We start from the raw sequence: 12,611 nt of genomic DNA, 5'->3' as shown, positions 1-12,611 counted from the left end.
ACGGTCTACGACTATCATCAATTCTATTAAAAGCCTCTTTCGCTTCAATAAGCATTAATTTTGAGTCAAACCACGTCAAGTGGGCCCCGAATTTTCCACCAAATTCCCGATTTTAAAATCAAATGCATTTTTGGATAGAGAATTTGTCACATATTAATTGCTGTGAATAGTTTTTTTTTATTTCGCTTTTTGTTTATGTTATTAACAATTGAATTTTTTTGCATGATATTCTTGTAAAATCAATATCTCAGAAACTACAATTGATATTTTGATGAAATTTATTTTGGTTACCGAAAAATGTTTACTCTACCGATTTAACGTCCAAAGACTGTGTATTTGTTGAAACAATAATTTTTAACAATAATTTTTATGAAAAATCGCAATTATTTTTGCGTTCTTCACGCTCTAAGTGTACAATATTACAGCCAGATTAAGCGCACAATGCTCACCTTTAATAATCTGTAAAAAAAACTTTGTTCATCCAATCCGTTCTGAAGATATCGAATTTTTTGTCAGTCGAGGCACTACTAGTCCAGTCAAAAGAGACAAAAAAAAAAATAGCCAAGTAAGCAATTTTAGGAGTATGCGAGTTTATGGTTTTATTATGTAAAACCCATCACTGTGAACTTAAGTTTGAGTTTTCGGGGTCGTGGGTTCTGTCCCGCTGCCGCCATCTTAGAAATAAGGGTGCAACTGGTTTTTTGCGTTAATCTCGTGAATTCCGAAAGTTACGAAAATTTTGTTAGATACTTTTTTGTAGATAATGCTATTATATATACAACTTTCATTCAAAACTTTTTATTGTAAAATTAATCGTAAAAAATTTATAAACAAAATTAAGGGATGAATTGTTTTAAAGCATAATAACTTTTTTTTATTATATTTTTATTATATTCATATTTTATATAAATTATTGAGACTTCTTTCCACACTACCTAAGAGGTAGAGTCTGCAGCGCGTTTTTTTTTTATGTGGTCTCCTCTGTAGGCCTAATCCACTAATTTTTTATTTATTATTCAATTTTTTTTTTGATAGTCCAGGTTCTGGATCGTCCATGTCAATGTCAATGTCAGGTCCTACCTGTATGTCGATGGGTGATAAGTCAAGGTCGTCATGTTCAATGACTTTGATAAAGTTTCATAGCCAGTATTGCGGAAACGTATGATTGTTTCTCGCGCTGATAAATTCCAAATTGAAATATCGTTACCATATTTCTGAAGCAAACGTTATTTTATGGTCCGGTTTTCTGAATAATTTATATAAAATATGAATATAATTGCGTACAAAATTAACAATACAATAATACATTATACCATCACTAAGAAAAGTAGATAAATGCAATGAATATGATATTCATATACGCTTATAGGCTTCGCTTATGTATTGGTTGCTCCGCTTAGCAGCTCAAAATCATAAGACTAAATAAAGATAGCGGAAAAAACTTATAGACAAAAATGTTCACAAAAGAATGCTCTATAAAAAAGCTCTGATGTATATTTTCCATAAAATCAACAAATAAAAGTTATTACGCTTGAAAAAAATGCATCCCTTAATTTTTCGCGTAATTTTGTTTATAACTTTTTTACGATTAATTTTACAATAAAAAGTTTTGAATGAAAGTTATATATAATATTATTATCTACAAAAAAGTATCTAACAAAATTTTCGTAACTTTCGGAATTCACGAGATAAACGCAAAAAACCAGTTGCACCCTTATTTCTAAGATCGCGGCCGCGGGACAGAACCCACGACCCCGAAAACTCAAACTTAAGTTCACAGTGATGGGTTTTACATAATAAAACCATAAACTCGCATACTCCTAAAATTGCTTACTTGGCTATTTTTTTTTTTGTCTCTTTTGACTGGACTAGTAGTGCCTCGACTGACAAAAAATTCGATATCTTCAGAACGGATTGGATGAACAAAGTTTTTTTTACAGATTATTAAAGGTGAGCATTGTGCGCTTAATCTGGCTGTAATATTGTACACTTAGAGCGTGAAGAACGCAAAAATAATTGCGATTTTTCATAAAAATTATTGTTAAAAATTATTGTTTCAACAAATACACAGTCTTTGGACGTTAAATCGGTAGAGTAAACATTTTTCGGTAACCAAAATAAATTTCATCAAAATATCAATTGTAGTTTCTGAGATATTGATTTTACAAGAATATCATGCAAAAAAATTCAATTGTTAATAACATAAACAAAAAGCGAAATAAAAAAAAACTATTCACAGCAATTAATATGTGACAAATTCTCTATCCAAAAATGCATTTGATTTTAAAATCGGGAATTTGGTGGAAAATTCGGGGCCCACTTGACGTGGTTTGACTCTTTATAATATATTTCACAACCAACAAAAACCTCTTTATACATACAACACGAAATATGGTATTTGCTTTCACGAAAAGAACATCTGCTGCTTTTTTGTTTATATACAATACTTTCATTGTGGCAGGTATATTTTACACGTCGCGTCAGTCAAATGCGTTGCCGCAATGTACACAAAGGACCCATTGTGCCAGCCCTATTAGCGTGCTTTCGAGTTATGTATGTATTCAGTGTATATATATTTGTAAAAATATAAAAAAATACATATATACGCTTACACATAAGCAGATGCTTTGATTATTTCACCGTTAGAAAATATTTACAAATGTTTCATGGATTGCGCCGCTTTAACTAATTGGCCCAGAAAAATGGAAATAGTTTTTAGATGAACTGAAGTTGATTATTGATGACCACTAAATGAGATTGAGTAATTATATTTTGCCACAAAAATCAGATATTCAGAATTATATACTTGATTTACCTCGAGCATAGTGTTTAGTCGTTAAAAACCTCATGATTATATTCTCTTAGAAGACACGTTAAACGGAGAAGACTTTTTACGGCGATCCTCTCGTTTAAATCCATTTTTTTTTCGTAATTACGTTTTGTTCGTGCAAAATAGCAACATTTTCCTTTAGCATTCGTCCAAGAACTAATATACTCGTTTTCTCATTGCATACACTTACCTAACATTTTTATTTCTATAAAAACATTACGATCTCAAAGATAACCATTGTTTATCTCAGGCAAACATACATTTATTATGACAACAGATAGTAATATTGCACGGAAATATTTCATAGTAATAAAAATAAAAAATTATAAATAGAGCCTATAGAATATTTAGATTATCAATTGCCGTATAATTTTATGAATTTCTCCGCAAAATATTTGGGTATACCCACATATGAATGTTAACACATTGAAATAAAACATTATGAACGTATTTTCCTATGTGGTTGTTTTCCATTCACGTTGTTGCTTGAAATAGAGCAGTGCTCTGTACTTCTTGGCTTACTGGACGCTCTTTTGAATGTATATATTTGTAATGAACAGCCATCGCAATTATACAACTTTTGTTTGAAAGGTGACCGTAGATTTTCCGTCGTAAACTACATAGTGTCCCAGCCGATGGTCTTTGCTCTAATTGGCCATTTCATTCTTGAATACTATGGATATTTTCAATTTTTGTTTTTTTATATAAAAGTGTTGAATAATTTTTGTTGTGTTTTATTAATACCGAATTAATAAGAAAAATATGGTACAAAAATATGCAATATTTTATTTACGTTGATTTTATTGAATTATTTGGCAATATAAAAATCCTGCAAGGAGAGGGGCCAGTTTTTGCCAATATTGTATATAATTGACGCTTACACTCTTTATTAGGTGTTTGGTCGATCTTATCGTCTGCATAGTTTTTTCAGACGGACACCACCTCCGGCCGGCAGATGGTTTTTTTAAGGAGATTTTTGCGGCGGAAAAACGATGGGAGGTTTGCCATTGTCTGCCGAGGAGCGACCGCCATTAGAGAAAACTTGTTTGTCATTCGGTGTTTAACGCCCAGAGATTCGAACCTGTGCACTCCCGACTATTGGTCCCGCACCATCCCATTGGGCCAAATATATTTTATGTAAATTAATAAATAATAAATAAATCAATCGCTTTTGATCACAACTTGTACGTCTTGGTTTTCTTACAAAAGCTCAATCATTTCAATTGAGAGAAAAACTGCGAGCACCAGCTCCTAGGTCACAAGTAAAAACAAATGTTAAAGAGCAAAGCAAAAAGTAATAAGTGATTATTATTATTAATTTTTTAAATTCTGTTTTAGATAAATGAAAGGCAGTGGTGGAATAAATAAGGCTTCTGAGTTGAGAGAATTGTGTGGGCATAGTGAGTGATTCCTCTGCTTTCCCCGCGGGTGTTCATCCAAACTTTTGCTTTTGCAATAAAGTTTTGCTGTTTCAGCAATTAGAACATTTTGGCACACACAAATTCTTTATTCTATTTACTCTTAGCTTCCTCAGATACACGTGGCCCATTTAAAAAGAATTTTTGTATTCTCTTAATTATTTTTACAGCTGTTTCGCATCAATGAACTTTCACATAGCTGTTGTGAAGTTCATAACCCTTTTTTATCGTGAGCTCTTTAAGAATAAAATTATCGTCAGAAAAATCCGAAAATTTAATGACATTCAACTGTAACAGCTAGAAATAAGGCTGTTAGGGCTAAGCAAGTGAGATATTTTTCTAGAGGCAGAAGGTGGGCTTAAGTCGTTAAAGTGCAAGCAACCTATACGATTTACAAGACGTTGGCTCAATTACGGTCTGGATATTGTAGCAGGTTAAACACCTACCTTTCCAGAATCAACCCCTACATCCTCAATATACTATATGTCCGGCATGTGAAGGTACCCCGCACGATACACGTTCACATGGCCTCTTAAACGCGCTAACCTAACACCCCTCTCCCTCTAGACATAACTTGCCGAAACAGCACGTTTACTGGCCTACCGTTAGATGAGTTACACGATGGCGATTATTGACTACCCTGCACTGGCAAGGCCTAGTGAATTGCTATAACAACATTTACAAACATATTTCAAATATATAAATACCGCGGTGAGGTACGGTTCACTAGACAGGGCTAGTTAACTAGGCCGGCAGCTCTTGGTCGGGAAATACTCAAGTCATTCCGGTAACGTAGAACCCGCAGCCACGGGAATGATAAATACCGCGGTTGCCGTGCCGAGTTGGCTTTTGAAAAACAAAAAACATCTGAGAAAGGTTATACCATTGTCGTTTAGAAAGTCCGTGCAAAAGCAAAAAATTAAGTAGTAATTGTTTCGGCTAAACCTTTTTTTTTATTTTTCGACATACTCTTTTTTTAGGCTTACACTTTTCGTTCAACGCTGTTGTAGTTTGTTGATCCCTTCCGAGTAATTGGATTTGTCCAAGCCTAAATTATAGCCATTAGTTTCCGTAATCACCTCATTTGAATAAAACCTTTTTCCCCCCAACCATTTATTCAAATTGGGGAACAAGTAATAGTCGAAGGGATTCGAGCCAAGTCTGGAGAATAGGGGGGGTATGAAACGAGTTGGGACCCTATTTCCATTAATTTTGCGACCACAACTGCTGAGGCGTGAGCTCCCACTATCTATGACGAATGCAAATAGTCGGGGCTCAAGGGCATAACTGCGTATTTTTTAGATGGATCGTCGTATATTTTGCGATTTTCATACCAGGGAGTAGAATCAGTACCGAGCTGTACAGAAGTTTTCTAAGCATTAAATATGTAATGCTCCATTTTTGGGAGTCGCCTTGTGGGGATAACCTATCTTCGCAAGCAACGTGTTGAGGAGAGATTTGAGTGACGAAGGTAGAGGCTATCTTAGCACACTCTAAATTACTCGAAAGTATTGTAAGAGGAACACGAAAAAAACTCGCTCTACCATAAGCCAAGCATTTTTACCACGTTGATATCAACTCGCTTTCTTGTTTATTCCAGACTTCAGTAGGAACTTTGCAGCCGATTTTCAAGCAACTTACCTATGAGCTAGATCAAACTCCGAATGCAATTCAATGTTTAGCAATTTTTTTCAGGTTCGATTGAGTTTTAAAAAGATATAGACAATTTTAGTATCACGCTTATTATAGTTACATCAATAAGTTATTTTTAAATCAATTGATATGCGATGAGGGGTATAATTGGCATGAGGAAAAGAATTCAGACGGTGTGGCCAAGATTATATCGTTAACCTGCTCTTAGCGAATTTGAAAGTAAAACTGATTGGCTGACATCACCGGGGTCATGATAGCGGTTTGTTTACGAAAAAAAAATCAACACAGTGTCTACTCATGTTGCTTCGTTGCCGTCTGAAGAACAGTTTCCCAGTGGCGTGGCAGCCGCAGTTGCTCGCACAAATTTGTTTCTCATCATTACAGATTGACCAAACTTGGGAATCATCATCCTTGGTAATTGGTGTGGAAATAGAGTGATAAAACGGTTTTTTGCGGCGCAGGAGGATTTTATGCAAAAACAATTTTGACACTTTTTCATCATTTCTCCCACCACAAGAAAAACATTTTTCTAATAGCGGTCGCCCTTCGGCAAGCAATGGCAAACCTCCAAGTGTATTTCTGCCACGAAAAAGCTCCTCATAGAAATATCTGCCGTTCGGAGCCGGCTTGAACCTGTAGGTCCCTCCATTTGTGTGGAACAACAACAAAACGCACGCCACAAACAGGAGGAGGAGCTCGGCCACATATCCAAAAAAGGTGTACGCGCCAATTATAGTATAATTCTAAGGACTTTGATATGAATTCTTTCAATCAAGATTCAAACCATGTAACGCGCATCGAAAATTTATATATAGTTTTATATTTTTATTAGCTTAGACCTAAAATTTATACCTCGCAGCTACCAATTTGAGATCTATTTTGAGCCACCAGATCTTATAAATTGTTTATAATGGCTATTGAAATATTTTCTAATCAAAACTCATCAACTTAAACTGATTGTATGAGTCTAGGGAAAATTATTTCTCTACTTTCCTTACTAAGTCATCATCGTTATCTCCTTATTCTTATCAAGTGACGCTCTTTAGGGGCATTGTATTATGATTCAATATGCGCAACTTTTAAGCAAGCTAACATTCTTAGGTGCTCGCGTTTCTGTATATTTATCTGTATATCTGTTTGTTGCGCCAGAATCCGAAACGTTTGAAAATAGGCGTCACAGTGCGGATAATTAACATCCACCGACTGTTGTTGACTTACTGCATAACTGGCAACTGGCTAACTGCTAGCTGACTGACTGACTAACTGATGGATGACTATAAGCGGTGGTGACAGTGTGCTAACGCGTTGACGAAGCTTTGGCTCTGAGCGGTTGGCATGTCGCATCGCTCATTCACTTGCTAACCATATTTTGAGTGAGCTTGTGTTACTTAAAGGTATACGAGTACATACATATACTTAGGTGCAAAACGCAAGTGAGCTGGCTAGGCACTTTTATGTGCTGCTGCGGCGACTGTACCCGCCGCGCTCATCTCGTCTGTGCTCGAACGCTTTTCGCATATAATCGCAACGCGCGGTGCTTAATTTTTTTACTTTATTTTTATTTCAGTTAACTTTTGCAATTCCAACGATAAACGTGCATTCAATTTTATTTTAATTACTTTTTGTATATATTTATTTTGTTCAATACAAGTTTGGTTTGCACTGACGCATCTGACGCAGCTTGAACGGATACAGCTGTTGCGGCCAGAGCTGGCCGGGCCTGGCTTGGTCAAACCGCACTGTCGTTGACTTTCAGCTAGCCCGCTATCAGCGTCGTCGTTGTTGCTAGTGTGTATTTTATTTTCGCGCTGCCATTGTGTTTATTGAAGGTGTTGCGCGAGGTTTTTTACCTCCCAGTTTGGACTTTTTGTTTGGTTTTTTAATTGAAACTTGAATTTGTTTATGCAAACGCGCGTCGACGTCGTAGTTGGCGTCATTGCCGCTTTCAAAGCGGAATTCCGAAAATAATTGTACATTTCGTTGCATACACAAGTCCAAAGCGGGTGGTCGGCCAACCAGCTGTGCCAATTGGTATTGGCTGTCGTGTTGCATTAAATAAATTGTCAATTGCAAGTCGAATCGAATTTGTGGCTAATTGAATTAATTCACATCAGCAAGTCAGTAGTGATTAACAACGAGTGGGTGGGTACGCGCCGAGCGCAAACCACCATCAAAATGAGTTGCTTGCAGCTGCATCTGCTCAACATGGATGAGCGCATTTCGCGGCTACGCAAATCGCATAAGCTCGAAAAATCCAATTCGTTGCCTTCAAATGCCAAACTGGAGTTGGAGCCTAAGTCTAAATCTAAGAAGAAAGTGACATCGCGATTGGAACGCGGCTCTCACGTCAGTGAATCGCAAAATAGCTTAGACGGAGGCGACAGTGACAGCGACGTGCTGCGATTACAAATTGGAGTTAAGACTGCCACCGCCGCCGGTGAACTTGGCGTAGTAAAGTGCGTATGCCGGTGTACATACTAATATGGCCTTCAGCTGTTCAATATTTTTCAAATCAGAAGTTTTTACGCACAACTCAAATTTTGCATTCAATTACGTACATATACGAGTATATGTACATTTATATAAACTCGGTATTGTGTTATTGTGTATTTAGTTCACGTAATTGTCTTTATCAATTATTTGTGTGTAATTGTGTCAATTACTTTGGAATTTCCTCACCTTCCGTTCTCTCTTTTCCCATTTTCAGTGAACCGCGCACAATCACCATACAAAAGGGTCCACAAGGTTTGGGCTTTAACATCGTCGGTGGTGAGGATGGTCAAGGCATCTATGTTTCATTTATACTTGCTGGCGGACCCGCTGATGCAGGCGGAGAGCTGAAGCGTGGCGATCAGCTGATGAGCGTAAATAATGTCAGCCTCAAGAACGCTACTCATGAAGAGGCTGCTCAGGCGTTGAAGGTGAGTGTAATTTTGTATTTTTTGTATGTTGCATATCTTAAAGTTGGCGTTTCAAAAATTATATACTTTTTGTGAAATAAGCTTAAAAACCAACATCACTTCAAAGGCTAAGAACACTCACAAAAAACTGAAAGTAGCAAAATTATTATTTGTACTAAATTCCTTACAAAATTTTTCGTTGAATCCTCTGTAATCTACCGGAGTTTCAAAAATGTTACGTATCTTTCCTGCGGACCAGCATCTTATCTATGTATTTGCACCCATGAATTTCGATTCTTTTCGTGAGTGTCAAATCTGTTTGCTGGCTTTAGCTGAGAAACGATTAGACCCTTTGTTGTGTCACTAGGCGCGATTTCTTTCTTGCACAGTTGGAATTGGCTACAAGATACTGATAGTGAGCTAAATACCGATTACTCTGAAGTCAACACGTTAATTTTTAACATAAACTATTTGGCTTGATAAAGGTCACGAAAGTTTCAACGTGTTGCAGTGTTTTTCTGGCTGTTATCTGGGTAATTGGCAGAGCGAAAAGGTTGATAGGCATGATGAATTTACTTTTTCAAAACTCGCCACCAGGTTCGGCTGTATAAATCCTAGGCACTAGGATCCATCATGAATGGTGGATTTGAAAAACAATACCAACTAGGGGTAATCACTCCGGCTTAATGCCGATAAAACATGGTGTATTGCAAGGCTCTATTCGTGGCCCGATTTGATCAAAGAAGTAGGAAAATACTGCAAAAATGTATAAATTAATCTCTATGCTGATGATTAGAGATCGGTTTTTAATGCAAATTGAATATTTTTTTATGATGAGTTTCTATCTAGGTGCGAACTTCATGTGATGTTAAGCAAAATATGCACTTGCATAAGAATCCGATGTCTACTGATGATGCTCCAATATACCTCTCAGCTCTCCAGGTCTAGTGGAGGATTTCGTTTATAGAATTAACGCGGACTTGGAACCTACATCTTTGTGGTCGAAATATAATAAGCTTAACCGTAATGTGTCCAAAACACAGGCAATAGTCATAGCATATTTCCCCACAACCTAGTTGATGTTTCTCTAATTATATTGAATGACATTGTTGTTAAGTTAGAGAAAGTTGTTAAAACTCTTAACTTTAAACTGAATACTACCCTAATGCGTTTAGTTTGTAAGTTGTATTTTGTATTGAGGCACCTTTGGAAAACTGCTTCCTATGCTCCTCTAGACATCAAACTTAACCTCGTTAAAATTGCTGCCTCTTATACATATCTTACCAAGAGTTGATTTATGGTTGTCTGGACAAAGCATCGCTAAACAAATATCAACTATTAATCAACAATACTGGCAGGAAGTATATCTTAAATGTAGATTTTATGATAATTTTCGATTGTTCGATCCAAATTATTGACTGCAGCTTATCTAAACTCTTTGGCCTCCATTTGGTGTTATCCCGTACACCCATTGCTCGAATTAACTTTTTTTTTTCAATTTAACGTTTGCGCGGTCATCTGGTGCATGCAACTTTAATGCATCATATTTAAGTTTTCAGCTACATATGTCTAGAATGGTCTTCGTTACAGCCGTACCGCTGTGGAATTCATTGCATTATAAACAATATTGAATTCAAATTCAAGCCGCTTCAAATTGGCTATGCATCCTGTCTTTTCAAACTAAGTCTGTACTATTATCTCAAACTTCTGCTTACCATTCTATTTTTTCTTCATAAAAACTCTTTAATTAGATTAAGTTTCGGAAATGTTATGAAATACGACACTGTAAAAGCCTATATCTTATTTGTATTATATTGAGTCAAGTTTTTTCCAAGTAGGCCAGCCAAAGTTGATCTTCAGATTTTTTGTATGTCATTCGCCGGCTTTCAAAGTTAGGCTACATTGAAAGATGTGGAACATTGCCACTAAAGAGTTTGCATTAATTTAAAATTTTCGACGAGTTTTTTGTTAACAAATTTGTATGGAGGCTGTGCAATACATTTTGCAATATTTGAGTAACAATTCATTCGAATCTTATTCTTTGTCATCAATTAGAAAACTTATTGAGCAACGAAATAAAGTAGTTAGTTTGTAAAATGTCGAAAAATATTTTTATAAAAAGCTTATTTTTAGAAAACAACTGAATTTTTAACGATATTTCTATAGGCTAAATATCTTATTTTATTTTCATAAAAAAAAAAATTACTGCACCTTTGAACGGCAAACTAGTTTCGTCGTTTATAGAGAAGGCGTGTGAGTGCTAGTGCCAGCTCTTTACTTAAATTTAGGTGCGTGAGCAGAAATGCGAAAAACCTTTCCAATGCGCTCTAGCCAGTGCGTGTCAACTATAAATATAAATTTTTTAAATAAATACTAAAAACAATTCGTTTCTTCAATTATAATGTTTAATTATCGAACTTGTCTAAATATATTTTTCTTTCAATGTTCATAATAATCATTCTCCTCCTTCCGTCCCGTTCACAGAGTTCCGGTGGCGTTGTCACCTTAGTCGCACAATATCGCCCCGAGGAGTACAATCGCTTTGAGGCGCGCATACAGGAGCTAAAACAGCAGGCTGCGCTGTCGGCTGGCGGTACTGGCACCCTGTTGCGCACCTCCCAAAAGCGTTCATTGTACGTGCGCGCGCTCTTCGATTACGACCCTAACCGTGATGATGGTCTGCCATCGCGTGGTCTGCCATTCCGCCATGGCGATATATTGCATGTGACCAACGCATCCGATGACGAATGGTGGCAGGCACGTCGCGTGCTGGGCGACAGCGAAGACGAACAAATCGGTATTGTGCCATCGAAACGACGATGGGAGCGAAAGATGCGTGCACGTGATCGCAGCGTCAAATTTCAAGGTCATGCCGCTGCCAACAACAACCTGGACAAGGTCAGTAATGAGGTACAGTAGAACTTGATCGGTTGGAGTAGCCGTAGTTGTAGTATGTAATATGGAATTTTAATTAATACAAGTCTCTTGCATTTATTATAATACTATGCGCGTACTTTCATGCAGCAATCAACGCTCGACCGTAAGAAGAAGAATTTCACATTTTCACGAAAATTTCCGTTTATGAAGAGTCGGGACGAGAAGTTGGGAGAAGATGGCAGTGATCAAGAGCGTAAGTAGTAATAAGGGTGTGTGGAAAGTGTGCGTATAAGTATGTAAATGAGAATGTAAGGCCGTTAGTGTGTGTGTGTGTGCGCTTTTGTAGTAAAGTTAGCTGCGTAACAGGCTTTATGAAACGCAAACAATTCTCAATGGCCTTATGATAGTTTTCTTCTATGCAGGCTTTTAAGTATCTCCTCCCCTTTTTAGGCAGTGTAAGGCCATTCTGAGCACTGCTGTTATATATTATCTTTCTCGACTGTCCCTATACCAATTTTTTAATGTCTGTTTATGTAAATTATTACTTTCTTTTGTTTGGTTTTGCTTATGCTTTTTGTTAGTTTGTCATTTGATTACAATAATTAGTTCATGCGTTTGATTTGTAATAATGTTTGTGTTTTCTTGTTATGTTATTGCATATTTTAATATAATTTTTAATTAATAAATTTTTTGCTTTTACATGAAAATCACGTACACTACTTACCACCACGTACAAACAACAAACCAAACATTTGAAAAACTATATATTAAAACAAATATCTTTTGTGGCGTCCAACATCAACATGCATCGACCTCGTACTCCGTAACCACCTGCCACTTATGTTTGATCGCTCATCTATCCGTTCATTAATTTGCATACATGAACTCGCAAATACATATAATACGGAATGTAATTGTGTACAATTTGAATTT

General features: G+C 36.5%; 1 protein-coding gene across 18 annotated transcripts in view; it reads left to right on the top strand.

The window, feature by feature from the left end:
* LOC129237256 (disks large 1 tumor suppressor protein) overlaps nucleotides 1-12,611 on the top strand; it is a 182,237-nt gene that overhangs the window by 144,917 nt on the left and 24,709 nt on the right. For 12 of the 18 annotated variants that reach the window (XM_054871871.1, XM_054871869.1, XM_054871872.1 and 9 more), the window contains 3 exons: nucleotides 8,609-8,822; nucleotides 11,286-11,711; nucleotides 11,826-11,931. In XM_054871871.1, the coding sequence (XP_054727846.1) occupies nucleotides 8,609-8,822; nucleotides 11,286-11,711; nucleotides 11,826-11,931 (746 nt within the window). The remainder of the gene's footprint in view (nucleotides 1-8,608; nucleotides 8,823-11,285; nucleotides 11,712-11,825; nucleotides 11,932-12,611) is intronic. The other 6 variants (XM_054871868.1, XM_054871865.1, XM_054871858.1 and 3 more) reach the window with 1 other exon arrangement.

Source organism: Anastrepha obliqua, chromosome 2 (genome assembly GCF_027943255.1).
Source record: "Anastrepha obliqua isolate idAnaObli1 chromosome 2, idAnaObli1_1.0, whole genome shotgun sequence".
Classification (NCBI taxonomy): domain Eukaryota; kingdom Metazoa; phylum Arthropoda; class Insecta; order Diptera; family Tephritidae; genus Anastrepha; species Anastrepha obliqua.
Note: the sequence above shows the minus strand (reverse complement) of the source record. Positions and strands in the feature narration are given on the sequence as shown.